A 15,693-nucleotide genomic window follows, 5' to 3' on the forward strand; every position below is an offset into this window, starting at 1 on the left:
CTGAAAAATCACAACTCTTCTTTGATCCATAAATGAGGTGTGGACATGTCCCTGCCCCCCCTCCCCCCCAAGATTGGAGGGACCCACAGGTGAAGGCAGGGAGCCATAGCCTAACAGCACAGAGACTCCGGAGCAGAGACTACCGCAGGAGCCAGTGCCTGGGAAAACCTGGTTGTAAATGACAGATTGCTGGAGGCCCAGTGTGGGCAACTCTGAGAATTAAAAAAAACAAACAAAAAAAAACTCCAGGAGGACACAGCCATGGGAGCAGGAAGGCTCACTGGATTGTGACATTTACCTGCAGGAGTTCAGCCGGGTTCCCACAATAAATGCAGAAGAAAAATCCTCTCATGCTCCTGACAGTGGAAGAGGAAAGGGAACCATTTGAAATATGCTAGAATATTCTGTTCTTCTTAATGAGGCCTGATTGCGGGAAACTAATTAACCAGAGCCTAACCTGCTGGAGTTTTATCAGAACCGAACTCCCCTGGGGGAAAGGAAAACTCCAACTCCAGCTGGCTTAAGTCAGCCCCTGGCACTGAAGAGGGAAAGAAAAAATTAAAGACACTTATGAAGTTCACGTCCCAGGGCACAGGTTCCCTAAAACACTGAGCCCTAGTCACAGGACTAGAGAACCTTCCTCTGCCCCTGCCTACTCACCACCATGGCCCTAAAGGCCTATTCACAGCGGTTCTTTTTACCCTGTGCAGCACATCCGGCCATCAAGAGATTACTAGGCACACCAAAAGGCAGGGAACCCAGCTTGATGAGACAGAGCAAGCACGAGAACCAGACATGGCAGGGATGTTTGAATGATCAGACTGGGAATTTAAAACAACTGCTGATAAAGTAGACAGCATGCAAGAACACACTGATAATATAAACAGAGAGATGGAAATCCTAAGAAAGAACTAAAGAGAAATCCTGGAGATCAAAATCACAGCAACAATGTGAAGAGTGCCTTTGGTGGGTGCAGACTAGTCTGCACGGAGCTGAGGAAAGAATCTCTGAGCGGGAGGACATATCAATAGAATCCTGGAAAACTAAGAAGCCAAGAGAGCATAGACAGAAACAAAAACAGAACAGAATACCCAGAGGCTGTGGGACAATCACCAGGGGTAGTTCCCACATAATGGAAATACTGGAAGGAGAAAAGAGAGAGAAAGGACCAGAAGAATGATTTGAAATAATAATGACTAAGAATTTCCCCAAATTAATGTCAGAGATCAAACCACAGATCCACAGAGCTCAGACAACACCAAGCAGGATAAATGCCCCCCCCCCCCAAAAAAAACTACACTTAGGCATATCATTTTCGAACTTTAGAAAAATCAAAGATAAATGTTAAAATCCTGCCAGAAGCCAGAGGAAAAACACACGATCAGAGAACTAGTAAGTGGCAGAATTTAGCTTTGAACACTGACACACAAATGGAAAATTTCTCAGTCCAGAGGCAACATAGCAGCGGAGCACGGTACGGACACAGACGCTGGGCTTCAGTTCTGGCCACCTCTCACTATCAGTGCTATCCTGGGCAAGTCAGGTAACCTCTCTATGCCTCGACTTCTTCGCCTGTAAAATGGGAATAACAGTGCCTACTTCACAGGGTTATTAGGAAAATCCAGCAGCTTACCATTTCTAAAGCCTGGCACAGTGAGCGTTATGTAAGAGTTTGTCAAACAAATGAATTTGGTTATTTGGAACTTGATGTTTACCACGGGGCCGCTGCCATCCAATTCTTCCCCGTTCCTCTTGTGGCTTCCCACTTTCGTTTCCAACGGCTATGATTCCTCTCCTCTTCTGCCTCTTGTTTTGTTTTACTTATCCTTTTCTCATCTTCCCTTCTATTTGTTACTTGTACTTCCGTAGCCCACATTCATCACAGGACATCACCAGCTCTCGCTCAGCACTGGAGAGCTCCGGCGTTACCGCCCACTGCCTCCCTGCTGATGGCGGGGCACAGGCTCCCCGCACATCAGGCACGGCAGCCTCCCCCGCAGACAGCATGTGCCAAGGCAACAACGCTGGATGATGAATCCACTGGTGTGCAACACCTCACAGTGTGTGGGAGGCTCTTTGGAGCCTTTGGAAAGTCAGAGTGAGACCAGTCTAAGTTCTCACAGGGGACATGTGGAATGAAGCTCACTCGCTGTGCAGATTAAATAGGCAATGTTTGTTACGTGCTGCCCAGTCTGAAGTTACTCCGTTTTATAGCAGCACGAGGGAGGGGTAAACCAGTGACCAGAAGCACAAAAATACAATGAGCAATTAGAACAAAAGGCATAAAGGACAACGGGTCCAAGAGAGGTGAATTCCTTTTAGCTTTACTATTATGTAGGTGTGTCTCAGTGTGGATTTCTTTCTATTTATCCTAACTTGGCATCTATTGTATTTCTTGAATCGGAGGATTCATATCTCTCATCAGTTCTGGAAAATTGTCAGCATATCTCTTTGACTACTGTCTCTCCCTCATTCTTCTGGCACTCATTTTTAGTCCTCCTTGCTCTATCACACATACACGTCAACTGTTCTTTCATATTCTCCATCTCTTTATATCTCTGTGCTGTATTCTGGTAAATTTGTCCAATCCAACTTCCGACTCACTCCGGATTGAGAATTCTCACTAGAGACATTTTCATTTTCCCTTCATTAATCTAAAGATGAGCCAAACAAGTTCCTATCATCTCCTTCGCAGAAGAGGTTTTTTTCCCTATTATCCACAATACCTTTTGGAGGCTCCCAGCAATATAGGGGGCCTCTGATCCATTTGCCACCTTGCATTTAACCTAGGCTTTGCCTCTGATGGCCCTTTAAACCAACGCTAAACCACCAGGGTTGACAGATACTTTCTAGGAAGTCTAGGAAGACTTCTGTACTTGCCCACATGTCTAAATTGCTTTATGACCTCCCAGATTTTCCCTTACATTTTTTTGAATTAGGCAATGGACTGAAATGTCATTGAAATATTTTTTTCTAGCATTTCTAAGTGCATTGTAAAGCGGTAGTTCTTCCGGCTAGTCTGTCCATCCTATTTGCAGAAATAGAATGTAAGATATTCTTTTTTTTTTTTTTTTTTTATGAATAATATTTTATTTATTTATTTATTTTGTTACAGATATTTTACCTTTTTACCCCATTGGCACCCCCCACCCTAACCCCCCTCCACCCTGTCCCCGGCTTAGTTGTCCACGTCCATTGGTCATGCATACATGCATACAAGTTCTGTGGTTTATCTCTTCCCACCCCCCCACCCCCCATCCCCTCTTCTGAGGGATATCAGTCTGTGCCCTACTTCCATGTGTCTGGGTCTACTGTATTCCTCAGACTGTTATGTTCATTATATTCCGTATATAAGTGAGATCATGTGGTATTTGTCTTTTTCTGCTTGGCTTCTTTCACTTAGGATAATACTTTCCAGGTCTCTCCATGTCGTCTCAAAGGATAAGAGATCTTTCTTTCTTACCGCTGCATAGTACTCCATTGTGTATATGTACCACAGCTTTTTTATCCATTCGTCTACTGGTGGACACTTGGGCTGTTTCCAGATCTTAGCTATTGTAAATAGTGCTGCTATGAACATGGGGGTACATATATTCTTCCTGATTGGTGTTTCAGGCTTCTTAGGGTATATTCCCAGCAGTGGGATCACTGGGTCAAATGGAAGTTCAATTTTTAATTTTTTGAGGTAGCACCATATTGTTTTCCATAGCGGTTGCACCAGTCTGCATTCCCACCAGCAGTGTATTAGAGTCCCCTTTTCTCCACACCCTCGTCAACACTTGTTGTTTGATGATTTGTTGATGGCGGCCATTCTGACAGGTGTGAGGTGATACCTCATTGTTGTTTTAATTTGCATCTCTCTGATGATTAGTGATGTTGAGCATTTCTTCATATGTCTCTTGGCCATTTGTATGTCCTGTTTGGAGAGGTGTCTATTCAGCTCCTCTGCCCATTTTTTAATTGGATTCTTTGTCTTCCTTTTGTGGAGTTGTATGAGCACTCTATATATATTGGAAATTAACCCCTTATCTGATACATCATTGGCAATGATGTTCTCCCATACAGTGGGTTCCCTTTCCATTTTGATGATTGTTTCCTTTGCTGTGCAGAAGCTTTTTAGTTTGATGTAGTCCCATGTGTTCATTTTCTCCTTTATTTCTGTTGCCTTAGGTGATGTATCAGTGAAAATTCTGCTCCATATGATGTCCGAAATTTTGTTGCCTACATTTTCTTCTAGAATTTTTATGGATTCACGGGTCACATTTAAGTCTTTTTATCCATTTTGAGTTTATTTTTGTGTATGGTGTAAGTTGATGGTCTAGTTTCATTTTTTTGCATGTAGCTGTCCAATTTTCCCAACACCATTTATTAAAGAGGCTGTCTTTACTCCACTGTATGCTCTTGCCACCTTTGTCAAATATTAATTGAGCGTATTGCCTTGGGTCCATTTCTGGGTTTTCAGTTCTGTTCCACTGGTCTATATGCCTGTTCTTGTGCCAGTACCAGGCTGTTTTGGTTACAGTCGCTTTGTAGTATAACCTGATATCTGGTATTGTGATCCCACCTACTTTGTTCTTCTTTTTCAAGATTGCTGTGGCTATTCGGGGTCTTTGTTGGTTCCATATGAACTTTTGAAGTATTTGTTCTAGTTCTATGAAATATGTCGTTGGTATTTTGATGGGGATTGCATTGAATCTATAGATTGCTTTGGGTAGTATGGACATTTTAATTATGTTAATTCTTCCAATCCATGAGCAGGGTATGTGCTTCCACTTTTTTATATCTTCCTCTATTTCTTTTTTCAATGACCTGTAGTTTTCTGCAAATAGGTCCTTTACTTCTTTGGTTAAGTTTATTCCTAGGTATCGTAATTTTTTTGGCGCAATGGTAAATGGGATTGTTTTTTCAGTTTCTCTTTCTGTGAGTTCATCATTGATGTACAAGAATGCCGTCGATTTCTTGACGTTAATTTTGTATCCTGCTACTCTGCCAAATTCATTTATTAAGTCTAATAGATTTTTGATGGAGTCCTTAGGGTTTTCTATGTACAATATCATGTCATCTGCAAATAATGACAGTTTCACTTCTTCCTTCCCAATTTGGATCCCTTTTATTTTTTCTTCCTGTCTGATTGCTGTGGCTAACACTTCCAGTACAATGTTAAATAAGAGTGGCGAAAGTGGACATCCCTGTCTTGTTCCTGTTCTTAATGGAAATGTTTTTAGTTTCTGTCCATTGAGTATGATGTTGGCTGTAGGTCTTTCATATATGGCCTTTATTATGTCGAGATATGATCCCTCTATTCCTACATTGCTGAGCGTTTTTATCAGAAATGGATGCTGGATTTTGTCGAATGCTTTTTCAGCATCTATTGATATGATCATGTGGTTTTTATTCTTCATTTTGTTGATGTGGTGTATCACGTTTATTGATTTGCGAATATTGTACCAGCCTTGCATCCCTGGAATGAATCCCACTTGGTCATGGTGAATAATTTTTTTGATGTACTTCTGGATTCGATTTGCTAATATTTTGTTCAGGATTTTGGCGTCTATGTTCATCAGGGATATTGGCCTGTAGTTTTCTTTCTTCGTAGTGTCTTTTTCTGGTTTTGGAATTAGAATTATGCTGGCCTCATAGAACGTGTTTGGAAGTCTTCCTTCTTCTTGAATTTTTTGAAATAGTTTGAGGAGAATGGGTGTTAGTTCTTTTTTGAATGTTCGGTAAAACTCCCCTGTGAAACCATCTGGGCCTGGGCTTTTGTTTGCTGGGAGAGTCTTGATTACCTCTTCAATTTCCTTGGTTGTTATTGGTCTGTTCAAGTTTTCTATCTCTTCCGGGAATAGTTTTGGGAGACTGTGTGTTTCTAGAAATTTGTCCATTTCGCTTAGATTTTCGAATTTGTTGCCATATAGTTGTTCATAGTAGTTGTTAACGATCTTTTGTATTTCCATGGTGTTGGTTGTTACTTCTCCTCTTTCATTTCTGATTTTGTGTATTTGGGTTCTCTCTCTTTGTTTCTTGGTGAGTCTAGCTAAGGGTCCGTCAATCTTGTTTATCTTTTCGAAAAACCAGCTCTTTGTTTCATTGATCCTTTGAATTGTTTTTTTGGTCTCTATGTCATTTATTTCTGCTCTGATCTTTACTATTTCCTTCCTTCTACTTGCTCTGGGGTTTTCTTTTTGTTTGCTTTCTAATTCTTTAAGTTGTGAGGTTAGACAGTCAATTAGAAATTTTTCTTGTTTTTTGAGGTAGGCCTGTAGTGCTATGAACTTCCCTCTCAGAACTGCTTTCACTGCATCCCATAGATTTTGTGTTGTTGTGTGTTCATTTTCATTGGTTTCCAGGAAGTTTTTAATTTCTTCCTTGACCCCGTCAGTGACCCAATCATTGTTTAATAACATGCTATTCAACCTCCATGTGTTGAAATGTCTTTGCATGTTCATGTTGCAATTGATTTCTAGTTTCATGCCATTGTGATCTGAGAAGATGCTTGATATGATTTCAATCTTCTTGAACTTGTAGAGATTTAGTTTGTGTCCTATCATGTGGTCTATCTTTGAGAATGTCCCATGTGCACTTGAGAAGAATGTGTATTCTGTAGTTTTGGGGTGTAATTCTCTGTAGATATCTATTAAATCCATTTGGTCTAGTGCTTCATTTAGAGTCTCTGTTTCCTTGCTAATTTTTTGCCTAGAGGATCTATCCAGTGCTGTCAACGGGGTGTTGAAGTCCCCTGCTATGATTGTATTGTTGTCGATTTCTCCTTGGAAGTCCTCCAGAAGATTTTTAATATATTTTGGTGCTCCTATATTGGGTGCATATATGTTTATCAAGGTTATATCTTCCTGTTGGATAGATCCTTTCAATATTATGTAGTGGCCGTCTTTGTCTCTAGTTATGGTCTTCATTTTGAAATCTATTTTATCAGATATGAGAATTGCTACCCCAGCTTTTTTTTGCTTTCCATTTGCTTGGAAAAATTTTTTCCCATCCCTTCACTTTCAACCTATGTGAGTCTTTTGTTGAGAGGTGGGTCTCTTGTAGACAACATATAGATGAGTCATGCTTTCTTATCCAATCAGCTACTCTGTGTCTCTTTATGGGAGCATTCAATCCATTAACGTTTAAGGTGATTATTGATATGTACTTATTTATTGCCATTTTTGTTTAGTGTGGTTCTATTTTTCTTCCCATTTCTACTGCTAATTACAGCAGTCCTTTTAACATTTCTTGCAGTGCTGGTTTGGTGCTAATGTATTCCCTTAGCCTTTTTTTGTCTGGGAAGCTCTTTATTTGATCTTCTATTTTGAATGATAGCCTTGCTGGGTAGAGTAGTCTTGGATTCAGATTCTTGTTTTTCATGACTTTGATTACTTCATGCCATTCTCTTCTGGCCTGTAGTGTTTCTTGTGAGAAGTCAGCTGAGAGCCTTATGGGGTTCCCTTTGTAGGTAACCTGTTGCTTATCTCTTGCTGCTTTTAGGATTCTCTCTTTGTCTTTAATTTGTGGCATTTTAATTACTATGTGTCTTGGTGTGGGCCTGTTTGGGTTCTTCTTACTTGGGACTCTCTGTGCTTCTTGAACTTGAATGCCTTCTTCCTTCACCAAATTAGGGAAGTTTTCTCTCACTATGTTTTTGAATATATTCTCTATCCCTTGCTCATTTTCTTCTTCTTCGGGGACTCCTATGATGCGAATATTATTACGTTTCCAGTTGTCCCATAGTTCTCTTAAGCTATCTTCCTGTTTTTTAATAGTTTTTTCCTTTTGTTTTTTTGATTGGTTGATTTTTTCTACCCTGTCTTCTAATTCACTGATCCGGTCCTCAGCTTCCCCTACTCTGCTTTTTAAACCTTCCAATGTGTTTTTCATTTCTGATATGTCATTTTTTATCTCTTCTTGTTGGTTTTTAATTTCCAATTGGCTTATTTTCAGTGTCTCTATGTCCTTACTCATGCTGTTCAGCTTCCTCATGATCATGGCTCTGAATTCTAGCTCTGTTAACATGCCTAATTGCTCTGCATTGATCTCATCTTCGTTTGAGGTCTCTTGTTCTTTCATTTGGCTTCTGTTTCTGTGTTTCACCATTTTGGCTATCACTGTGGGCTTTGGAGCCTGTCAAGTTCTCCCTGTGGGTGTTGGTGTTCTGCTGTTTGTGGCTCCCTCTCCTGTGTTTAGATGAGCGAGGGAAGACCCACGTTGAACACCACTGTCAAGTCTTACTTTCCTGTTTAAAGTTGCCAGCCCAGGAAACGTACTGTTATCCTCTAGTTTTTTGCCTGGAGGCTAGCAGTCTAGGTTAATTGATGAGTTTTGGGTTGTCCATTGATTGAAAAACTCCCTCTGGTGCTCAGCCAAGGGGCTTTCACGAGGGCGGGGCAGATGCTGGTTGTTAGTGAGCCTCAATTAGCACTTCAATGGCCCACAGGGTGGGGTTGGATCTCCGAGGGAGGGGCTGCTGCCTCTCCTCAGAGCCCTGGGAAGGAGCAATGTGGCCACCGTCCTGAGTGGCTGCACTCAGCCAAAGCTCTGAGTGCCCTCCAAACCCCGAGTGTCCCGACACAGTTCCAGTCCAGTCCGCCCTCCCTCCGCCGGAGCCCAAGGTGAGTGGCTGTGGCTGTTTCAGCCTCTGTCCCGGCTCTGCGCTGTGGGGCCGCCTGGGAGTGTGACCCGAGGGCGCCGCTCCCAGCTGAGGCCGCTGCCAAGCTGCCGACTGTGGGCTCCCAACCCCGTCTCGCGCCTTCGCAAGCCTACCGGGATTGAGTCGGTGTCCCTCGTTGTATGGTCCTCGCAAGCTGCTTTTCTGTTGGTTTTTCCCGTCGATTTGTCTGTGTTATAGTTGTAATTCCAGTTTGGTTCTGGGAGACGGTCTGTGTAGCTCCGTTCACTCCGCCGCCATTTTTTGGTTCTAAGATATTCTTTGTACTTTCACTTTGTACAGTGATACCTCGGTTCTCGAACGCCTCGGATTTCGACCAAATCGGTATTCGACCAGGAGATTCGAGAACCTTTTGTCTTGGAATCCGAACAAATATTTGGAACTCGAACTTCCGAGATGAGCCAAGTTGAGCCGAACGGCGTTCATTCGGCCCAGCGCGCCTTGCTCGCGTCATCAGCGTGAGTGCAGAGAGAGAGTCACGCTTTGTGGAGAGAGTCACGCTTTGTGGAGTCACGCTTTACACTGAATTTAACCCTTAGACATACTGTACACTTTTATTTCTTGTTGAGACTTATGTTTTTCTATATATTATATACAAATTAGGCCAGTAAATAGGCATTTTCTGGGGCTTGGAACGAATTAATCCAGTTTCCATTATTTCCTATTGGGTTTCATTGCTTCGGTTCTCGAACAATTTGGTTCTCGACCGTCCTCCTGGAACGAATTATGTTCGAGAACCGAGGTATCACTGTACTTTCACATCCAGAGATGAAGAGCAGGTGCCTGGCACATAGTCAGCAGTAAAGATGTGCACTGCGTCACTGAGACAGTGACTAAAGCCAGCTGAAAATAAACTATACACTTTCTCCCTAAGTTATTTACATAAATGGACACGACTTAATTTTTTCACTGGAATTGGACACACATACAGTTAATATTTCACATTTATGTTTTGTTGACCTCATCTAAGGTGTCAAGAGGTTTTTAAGAGGTAAAAAAAAATCATTAGTATATGTTTTTCTCCACAGCCAAGGAAGCAGTAGTGTTATGAATTGTCAACTATCATATTTATTTAATGTATCACTATTTTTGGAATCAATTTGTAATATAAATCATTTTAAATTAGGAAATAATACCCAAGTACTTACATGTAGCACTAGTTTACTCTTTGCAATTACTTCCTCGAAAGTCTCATCTGTTTCCTCTTTCCACAAGCTAATGAAAGTATTAATTTCTTGAGCTATTGAAGGATCAGGACTCCCATCACACCGAATGTAATGTTCCCACTGTAGAATAAAAATGTTTGAAGGTTCGCACTGATGAAATTCAACCAGAGATTAAATTACTTCTTGTTTAAGTTCCCATAACCTATTTTACCCAAGTTAGGCTAAACACATATAATGACTTTCAGCAGTTATTTGAGAGTTACCTCTACATAACCAAATTCCTCTTCAGCAAAATAATTTGTAAGCCTCAATAATTCAAATAAATACATATTTATTGCCATATTTTAATTTTGAAAATAGTATGAGAGTTGGTTTTGTTTTGCTTTCCTCTCTAGTCATATAGTTCCTATTACAAAAGCCAAGACTTGGGCTAATTTCTACTTCTCAGATTATCACTAATCGTTAATAACCATTAGCATTTTAGTACTAGCCTTTTCATTCATTTTGTAGTCTATGCAAATTCTACATTTGCAATCATATTGTACTTAAAACATTTTGCTTTAAATTGTATCATAATCATCTTTTGTCATATTATTAAAGTTTTTCCTTTTTCTCTTGATAACTACCTATAATGTTTCTAAAGTTACGCTGTTTTGGGTAACACTAGATTGTCTTAAATCCAAAGTTTCCATTTTTTAATTTAGGATAATTTCCTCAGTAAAGATTCCCAAAGTTAAATGCTAAAGGTTATAAATGTTTTAAGAATCTTACTATTGACAAATAGTTTTTTGCAAAGCTACATGAATTTACTTCGCTACAAGCAATCTGTCAGATTAGAGATTTTTTAATAGACAAATTTAAAGTTTCTTGGAACTGAAAAAGGATTTCGGACTACAACTCCCTCTTGTGGTACAACAGTACTAGCTGAAAAAAAAAGATTTTACCTGAGTAAGCAATCTCTGATCTCGTTTCAATTTCTCTGCTTCAGGAAAACACGCCTCTAATAAATAAAGTTCTTCAAGTTCTTCATTTTTCCTTTCCAGATCCTGTTGCATGGGGATACAATGACTTGTTCTTTAATCTCAGCTTTGTGTTTCACAAGTAGCATTAAAAATTTACTTGGCAAAGTATTTCCTTTCAGAATGAATATTAAAATTTGTTTTACATGTAACTGATATTTCTAACAGATTTCACCTAAAACAGTGGTTTGCAAAGTGTGCTTTGCAGACTGCTGGTGTATCCCAAGGCTCTTTTGGGATCTGTGAAGTCAAATATATTTTCACAATAATACTAAGACTTTATTTGCCTTTCTCACAACGTACACATTTGCACTGATGGTGCAAGATGGTGTAACATGTCAGGCAACTCAGTGTAAATCAAGGCACAAACTGTACTAGTGGTTATATTCTTCAAGGTGGAGGGCAGTAAACGTAAGAATGACCTGATGAAGAAGTAAAAATGATTAATTTTATTAAATGTCAACCTTTAAGTATATGTGTTTTTAATATATTATGCAATAAAATGGGAAATATGCATGAAGGATGTCTGCTGCATATTAACAGACAATGTGTCTTGAGAAATAAACGCTTGTGGAGTTATTTGAGTATCTTGGCAGACATTCTTTCAAAAATGAATGAACTGAACATGTCACTTCCAAAAGACAATTTAAAGTATTTCTTGCAATGATAAAATTCAATATTTCAAATAAATTTCAAATTTTAGAAAACTTGTATCTACCACTATGAGCTTGAGAATTTTGCAATCCTTAAAAACTTTTTCTGATTTGATTGGAGATGATATTAATGTTTGTGATTTTTTTATATATATATAATGAATAAGAGATGTGTCAACATTTGCCCTGGCTGGGTGGTTCAGTTAGTTGGAGAGTTGTCCTGTACACCAGATTCCCAGTCTGGGCATACACCTAGGTCGCAGGTTCATTCCTGGTCAGGGCATGTATGGAGACAGTTGATCTATGTTTCTTTTTCACATTGATGTTTCACTCTCTCTCTCAAATCGATAAACATATCCTTGGGTGAGGATTAAAATAATAAATAAATAAATAAATAAATAAATAAATAAATAAATGTCAAACTTTGGAAGCAAATAATTCAGTGAACCTAATTTTCCCAAGCAACCAATATATGATACAACAGAATCATGCATGCATACAAAATGTATTCACAGTGTAAGATAGATCAATATTTTAGTGTAATAGAGTATGAAAAGTTCATTAATATGGTCAGATTTCACATTAAGATACTACCACTTACTGATTTTTTTCATACAGTGATAAAAAATATGCACAATTATCTGAAAGGCTAATACAATATTCCTCCTTTTTTCAACTATATATCTGTGTGAGACCAGATTTTTTTCATATATTTCAATCAAAAATACACATTGTAACAGAACACTGAAGTAGATATGAGAATCCTGTAGATATGTCTTCTTTAAGTCATACATTAAACAGATTTAAAAATATAAGCAATACCCCTCATTTCCCTAGTTAAAAAAATATATAATGTGTGGTAATAGATGTTAACTAGACTTAATGTGATGATTAATTCACAATATATACAAATATTAAGTCATTATGTTATACACCTGAAACTGATCTCAACTATAGATAAATAATAAATAATGTATATATGTAATAATATATAGCTGTTTTATTAAAATATGTTAATGTGTATTTACTTATTTTTAATGTTTTCATTGACTTTAGAGAAAGGAAGGGGGGGAGAAAGAGAGAGAGAGAGAGACATCGATTGATTGCCTCCGGTACACACCCAACCAGGGACCAAACCCACAACTTGGGCATGTACACTGACAGGGAATCAAACCAGCAACCTTTTGGTGCACAGGACAAGCTCAATCAACTGAGCCACACCGGCCAGGGCTGTATATACTTATTTTTATTAATGTTTATTTTTAACAACATTTAAGTCTATTAATATAATGTTTTTAAATTTCTCGGTTTTAATTTCTACAATGGTAAATATTGATAGATATAGCCCACATAAACAACAATTTCTTGGGGGGAGGTCTTTAATTTTTAAGAGTAATGAGGTTTTCTTCCTGAGATCAAAATATTTCAGAACCACTGATCAGAAAAATTCTGGTGAAAAAGAGAAGTGAAACTAAAAACGCAGAGGTAGAATTTGAATTCTTTTTCCTCTTTTGGACCTTGTTTAATGATCTATAAAACAGATCGAGACTAATAACTTAATGTTTACAAGCACGGGCTCAAATGCAAGAGTACTTATGTCCAGGTCCTGGCTCTGACCTAGCGTGATTTCTCTGTTCCTCAATTTCCTTAGCTGTGAAATATAAATGATCATATCATTAACTTCATGGTAGGATCAAATGAGTTAAGCCCGTTCATACAGGCCTAAATATTACTGGTACCTTCTGGAGGAGAATGACATTAAATGGCCCAACAGATCTGATAGCCACATAGCTTGTCTCCACTAATAACATCATTAATGTTTATTTACTTTTGCTTCAAGTTGCAGCCACTTTTCTTTCTCAATCCGTTCTATTTCAAGCCTTTCCATTTCTTCTTTTTCATATTTCAGACGGGCTTCCTCTAAAGAACCAAAAAAAAAAAAAAAAAACCACACATATATTTTTCCCTCCATGATAAACAATCTATTTTTAAGCCCTTAAAGTTACTTCAAATATTTGCAAGATGTAATGGTAGTGATATAGAAGTCACATCTTTATTATGTGGTAGAAATAAGACAAATGCTAGATTTCTTTCATAGAAGTAACATGATGAAATTTTCTGGCCCCCCAAAATAGGCCCATAATGATATTTCTCTTCTCTAAAAAGTTTATAACAACCAATAATGATTATAGCCAATAAAAAAAAGGAAAGCTCAATCATGGGTAATTAAGGAGAAGTAACATCTTCAGAAGATTTCTATAATCTTGTGATATCTACATCATCAAAGCAATAAACTTAATCTTCTCTTGCTTTAACTATTAAAAGGAAAATATGATACATATGTTAAAGAATATGAGTTTAACCCAATATAATAAAACATTCTCCAAGATCTAGATCCTGAGGTTCTATTCTTATCATGGGTCACCTGAAAAGGATTTATACAATTATACATAAATAATCAACATGGAACCTGAAGACAGACTTTTAAAACCTGAATCTTAATCCATAGACGTTCTTAATGTTAAAAGCTAAAACCTCTTGAAATATTCAGATTTTTAAAGTAATTTTTGGTGCTTCTAAATGACCAATGTTTTTATTAATTTTAATAGACATGTTTAACAAATGAAAGCCCTCTTTAAATATGGCAAATAAATATTATTAAACAATAAGAATCTAGGCAACTATGTGTATTACTTGCTAGTATGTATTTCCCATATTTAATGAATAATATGAGTTTCAGAATTCTCACTCACAGTCAGCACCAGTGCGCCTATTTCAACAGTAAATATAAATACTTCAAGTAGAGTCGCCAGAATTAGCAAATAAAAATAAAGGATGCTCAGTTGAATTTGAATTCCAGATAATAAACTTTTTTTGTTTGTTTGTTTAGGTATGTCCCTAATATTGTATGGGGCAAAGTATAGCAAGTTATTCATTGTTTACCTAAAATTCAAATTTAACTGGGCATCCTGCATTTTATCTGGTAACTACTTTAAGATATATCTGAAAGTGACTTATGTGTACTATCAAATTTCTGGGTATTCTTTAAATAGCAGGTATCTATTATAAAAAATTAAATTTGAAAAATTAAAGAATTTTAAAAATGCTCTTAAAATATATTGACTGGATTATAGAAATAACAACATATGGTTGGTATAACCTACATATGAAAATAGCATCACTGTGTATTTTGTACCTTCCTCTTTTTGTCGTCTCTCCTCCTCCTCTTGTAGCTGCTTCAATCGTTCAGCTTTGCTGATTTTCTTCTTCTTATTGGCAGACTTAACAAAGACCACAACATTTTTTTAAGAAAAGGCTATTAACATACACCTAAATAGCTTAAAAATACATATCCTTTACACAGTAATTATAAAAAACATTTTGCTCCCACGAATCCAGTCTTTCACTCACTCAAAGAAGACTGACTATTATGTGCCAAACCTTGACTCAGGGCCTTATGGACAAAGTATAGAAAACAAAAAAGAAAAATAAGCATATAAATCATTCAACAGCAAAAGTAATAGTGACAAGTATGCACAATTTAAGTAACTCTCATTCTCAGTTTTCACATCTTTAAAATGGTACTAAATAGAACTTCATTTCATCATTAAAAGAAAATATATGTAAAAACAATGTTAATACTGCAATATGACATCCAGAGAATTATTTTGCAAGTTTGAAGGAAGGAGAGATTATTCTCAAGAGCTGGGATTAAGGGAAATTTTATAGAGCAGATAGTATTTAAGTTTGTGCCCCCCAAATTTTAACATTCAGATATTAGGGGAAGATATCCCAAGAAGAGTGAAATGCAGGCATCAGATGTGAAGTTCAGTGGGCCCTGGAAGACCCCAAGAAGAGGTGATGGGGAAATGAGAATGAAAACGACGACAAGAGCCTATGCTACAGAATGTGGACATTATCCTAAAAGAAATGGAAGACCCTTCAAAGTTTTGAAAGGAGCTATGGCTATTAAGAATATAAGTTTGAAAACTAACTTGGTATTAGGGGGGAAAATGATTATAAAGAGGATACCATTTGGGTTACTATTAACAAGAGTTAACTACAGTCATGACCCGAAATGCAGATAGAAGCATAGATCCAATACATATTTTATAAACTAACTTATTTGATAAGATTAAATTAGAGGCAAGGAGAGGAAGGAGTCAGAGAAGAGTTAAAAAAGAAGAATGGTA

At 37.8% G+C, this 15,693-nt stretch overlaps 1 protein-coding gene across 1 annotated transcript in view; it reads right to left on the reverse strand.

The window, feature by feature from the left end:
- The window catches only part of CFAP94 (cilia and flagella associated protein 94), a 46,880-nt gene extending 32,087 nt beyond the window's left edge, over positions 1 to 14,793 (reverse strand). The window contains exons 1-4 of the mRNA XM_036250748.1: positions 14,697 to 14,793; positions 13,329 to 13,420; positions 10,773 to 10,874; positions 9,811 to 9,948 (exon numbers count right to left, since the gene is read on the reverse strand). Of these exons, the coding sequence (XP_036106641.1) occupies positions 9,811 to 9,948; positions 10,773 to 10,874; positions 13,329 to 13,388 (300 nt within the window). The 5' untranslated portion in view covers positions 13,389 to 13,420; positions 14,697 to 14,793. The remainder of the gene's footprint in view (positions 1 to 9,810; positions 9,949 to 10,772; positions 10,875 to 13,328; positions 13,421 to 14,696) is intronic.
- Between the last annotated feature and the right edge of the window lie 900 nt (positions 14,794 to 15,693).

The sequence above is a fragment of the Molossus molossus genome, unplaced genomic scaffold, assembly GCF_014108415.1.
Source record: "Molossus molossus isolate mMolMol1 unplaced genomic scaffold, mMolMol1.p scaffold_m16_p_10, whole genome shotgun sequence".
Classification (NCBI taxonomy): domain Eukaryota; kingdom Metazoa; phylum Chordata; class Mammalia; order Chiroptera; family Molossidae; genus Molossus; species Molossus molossus.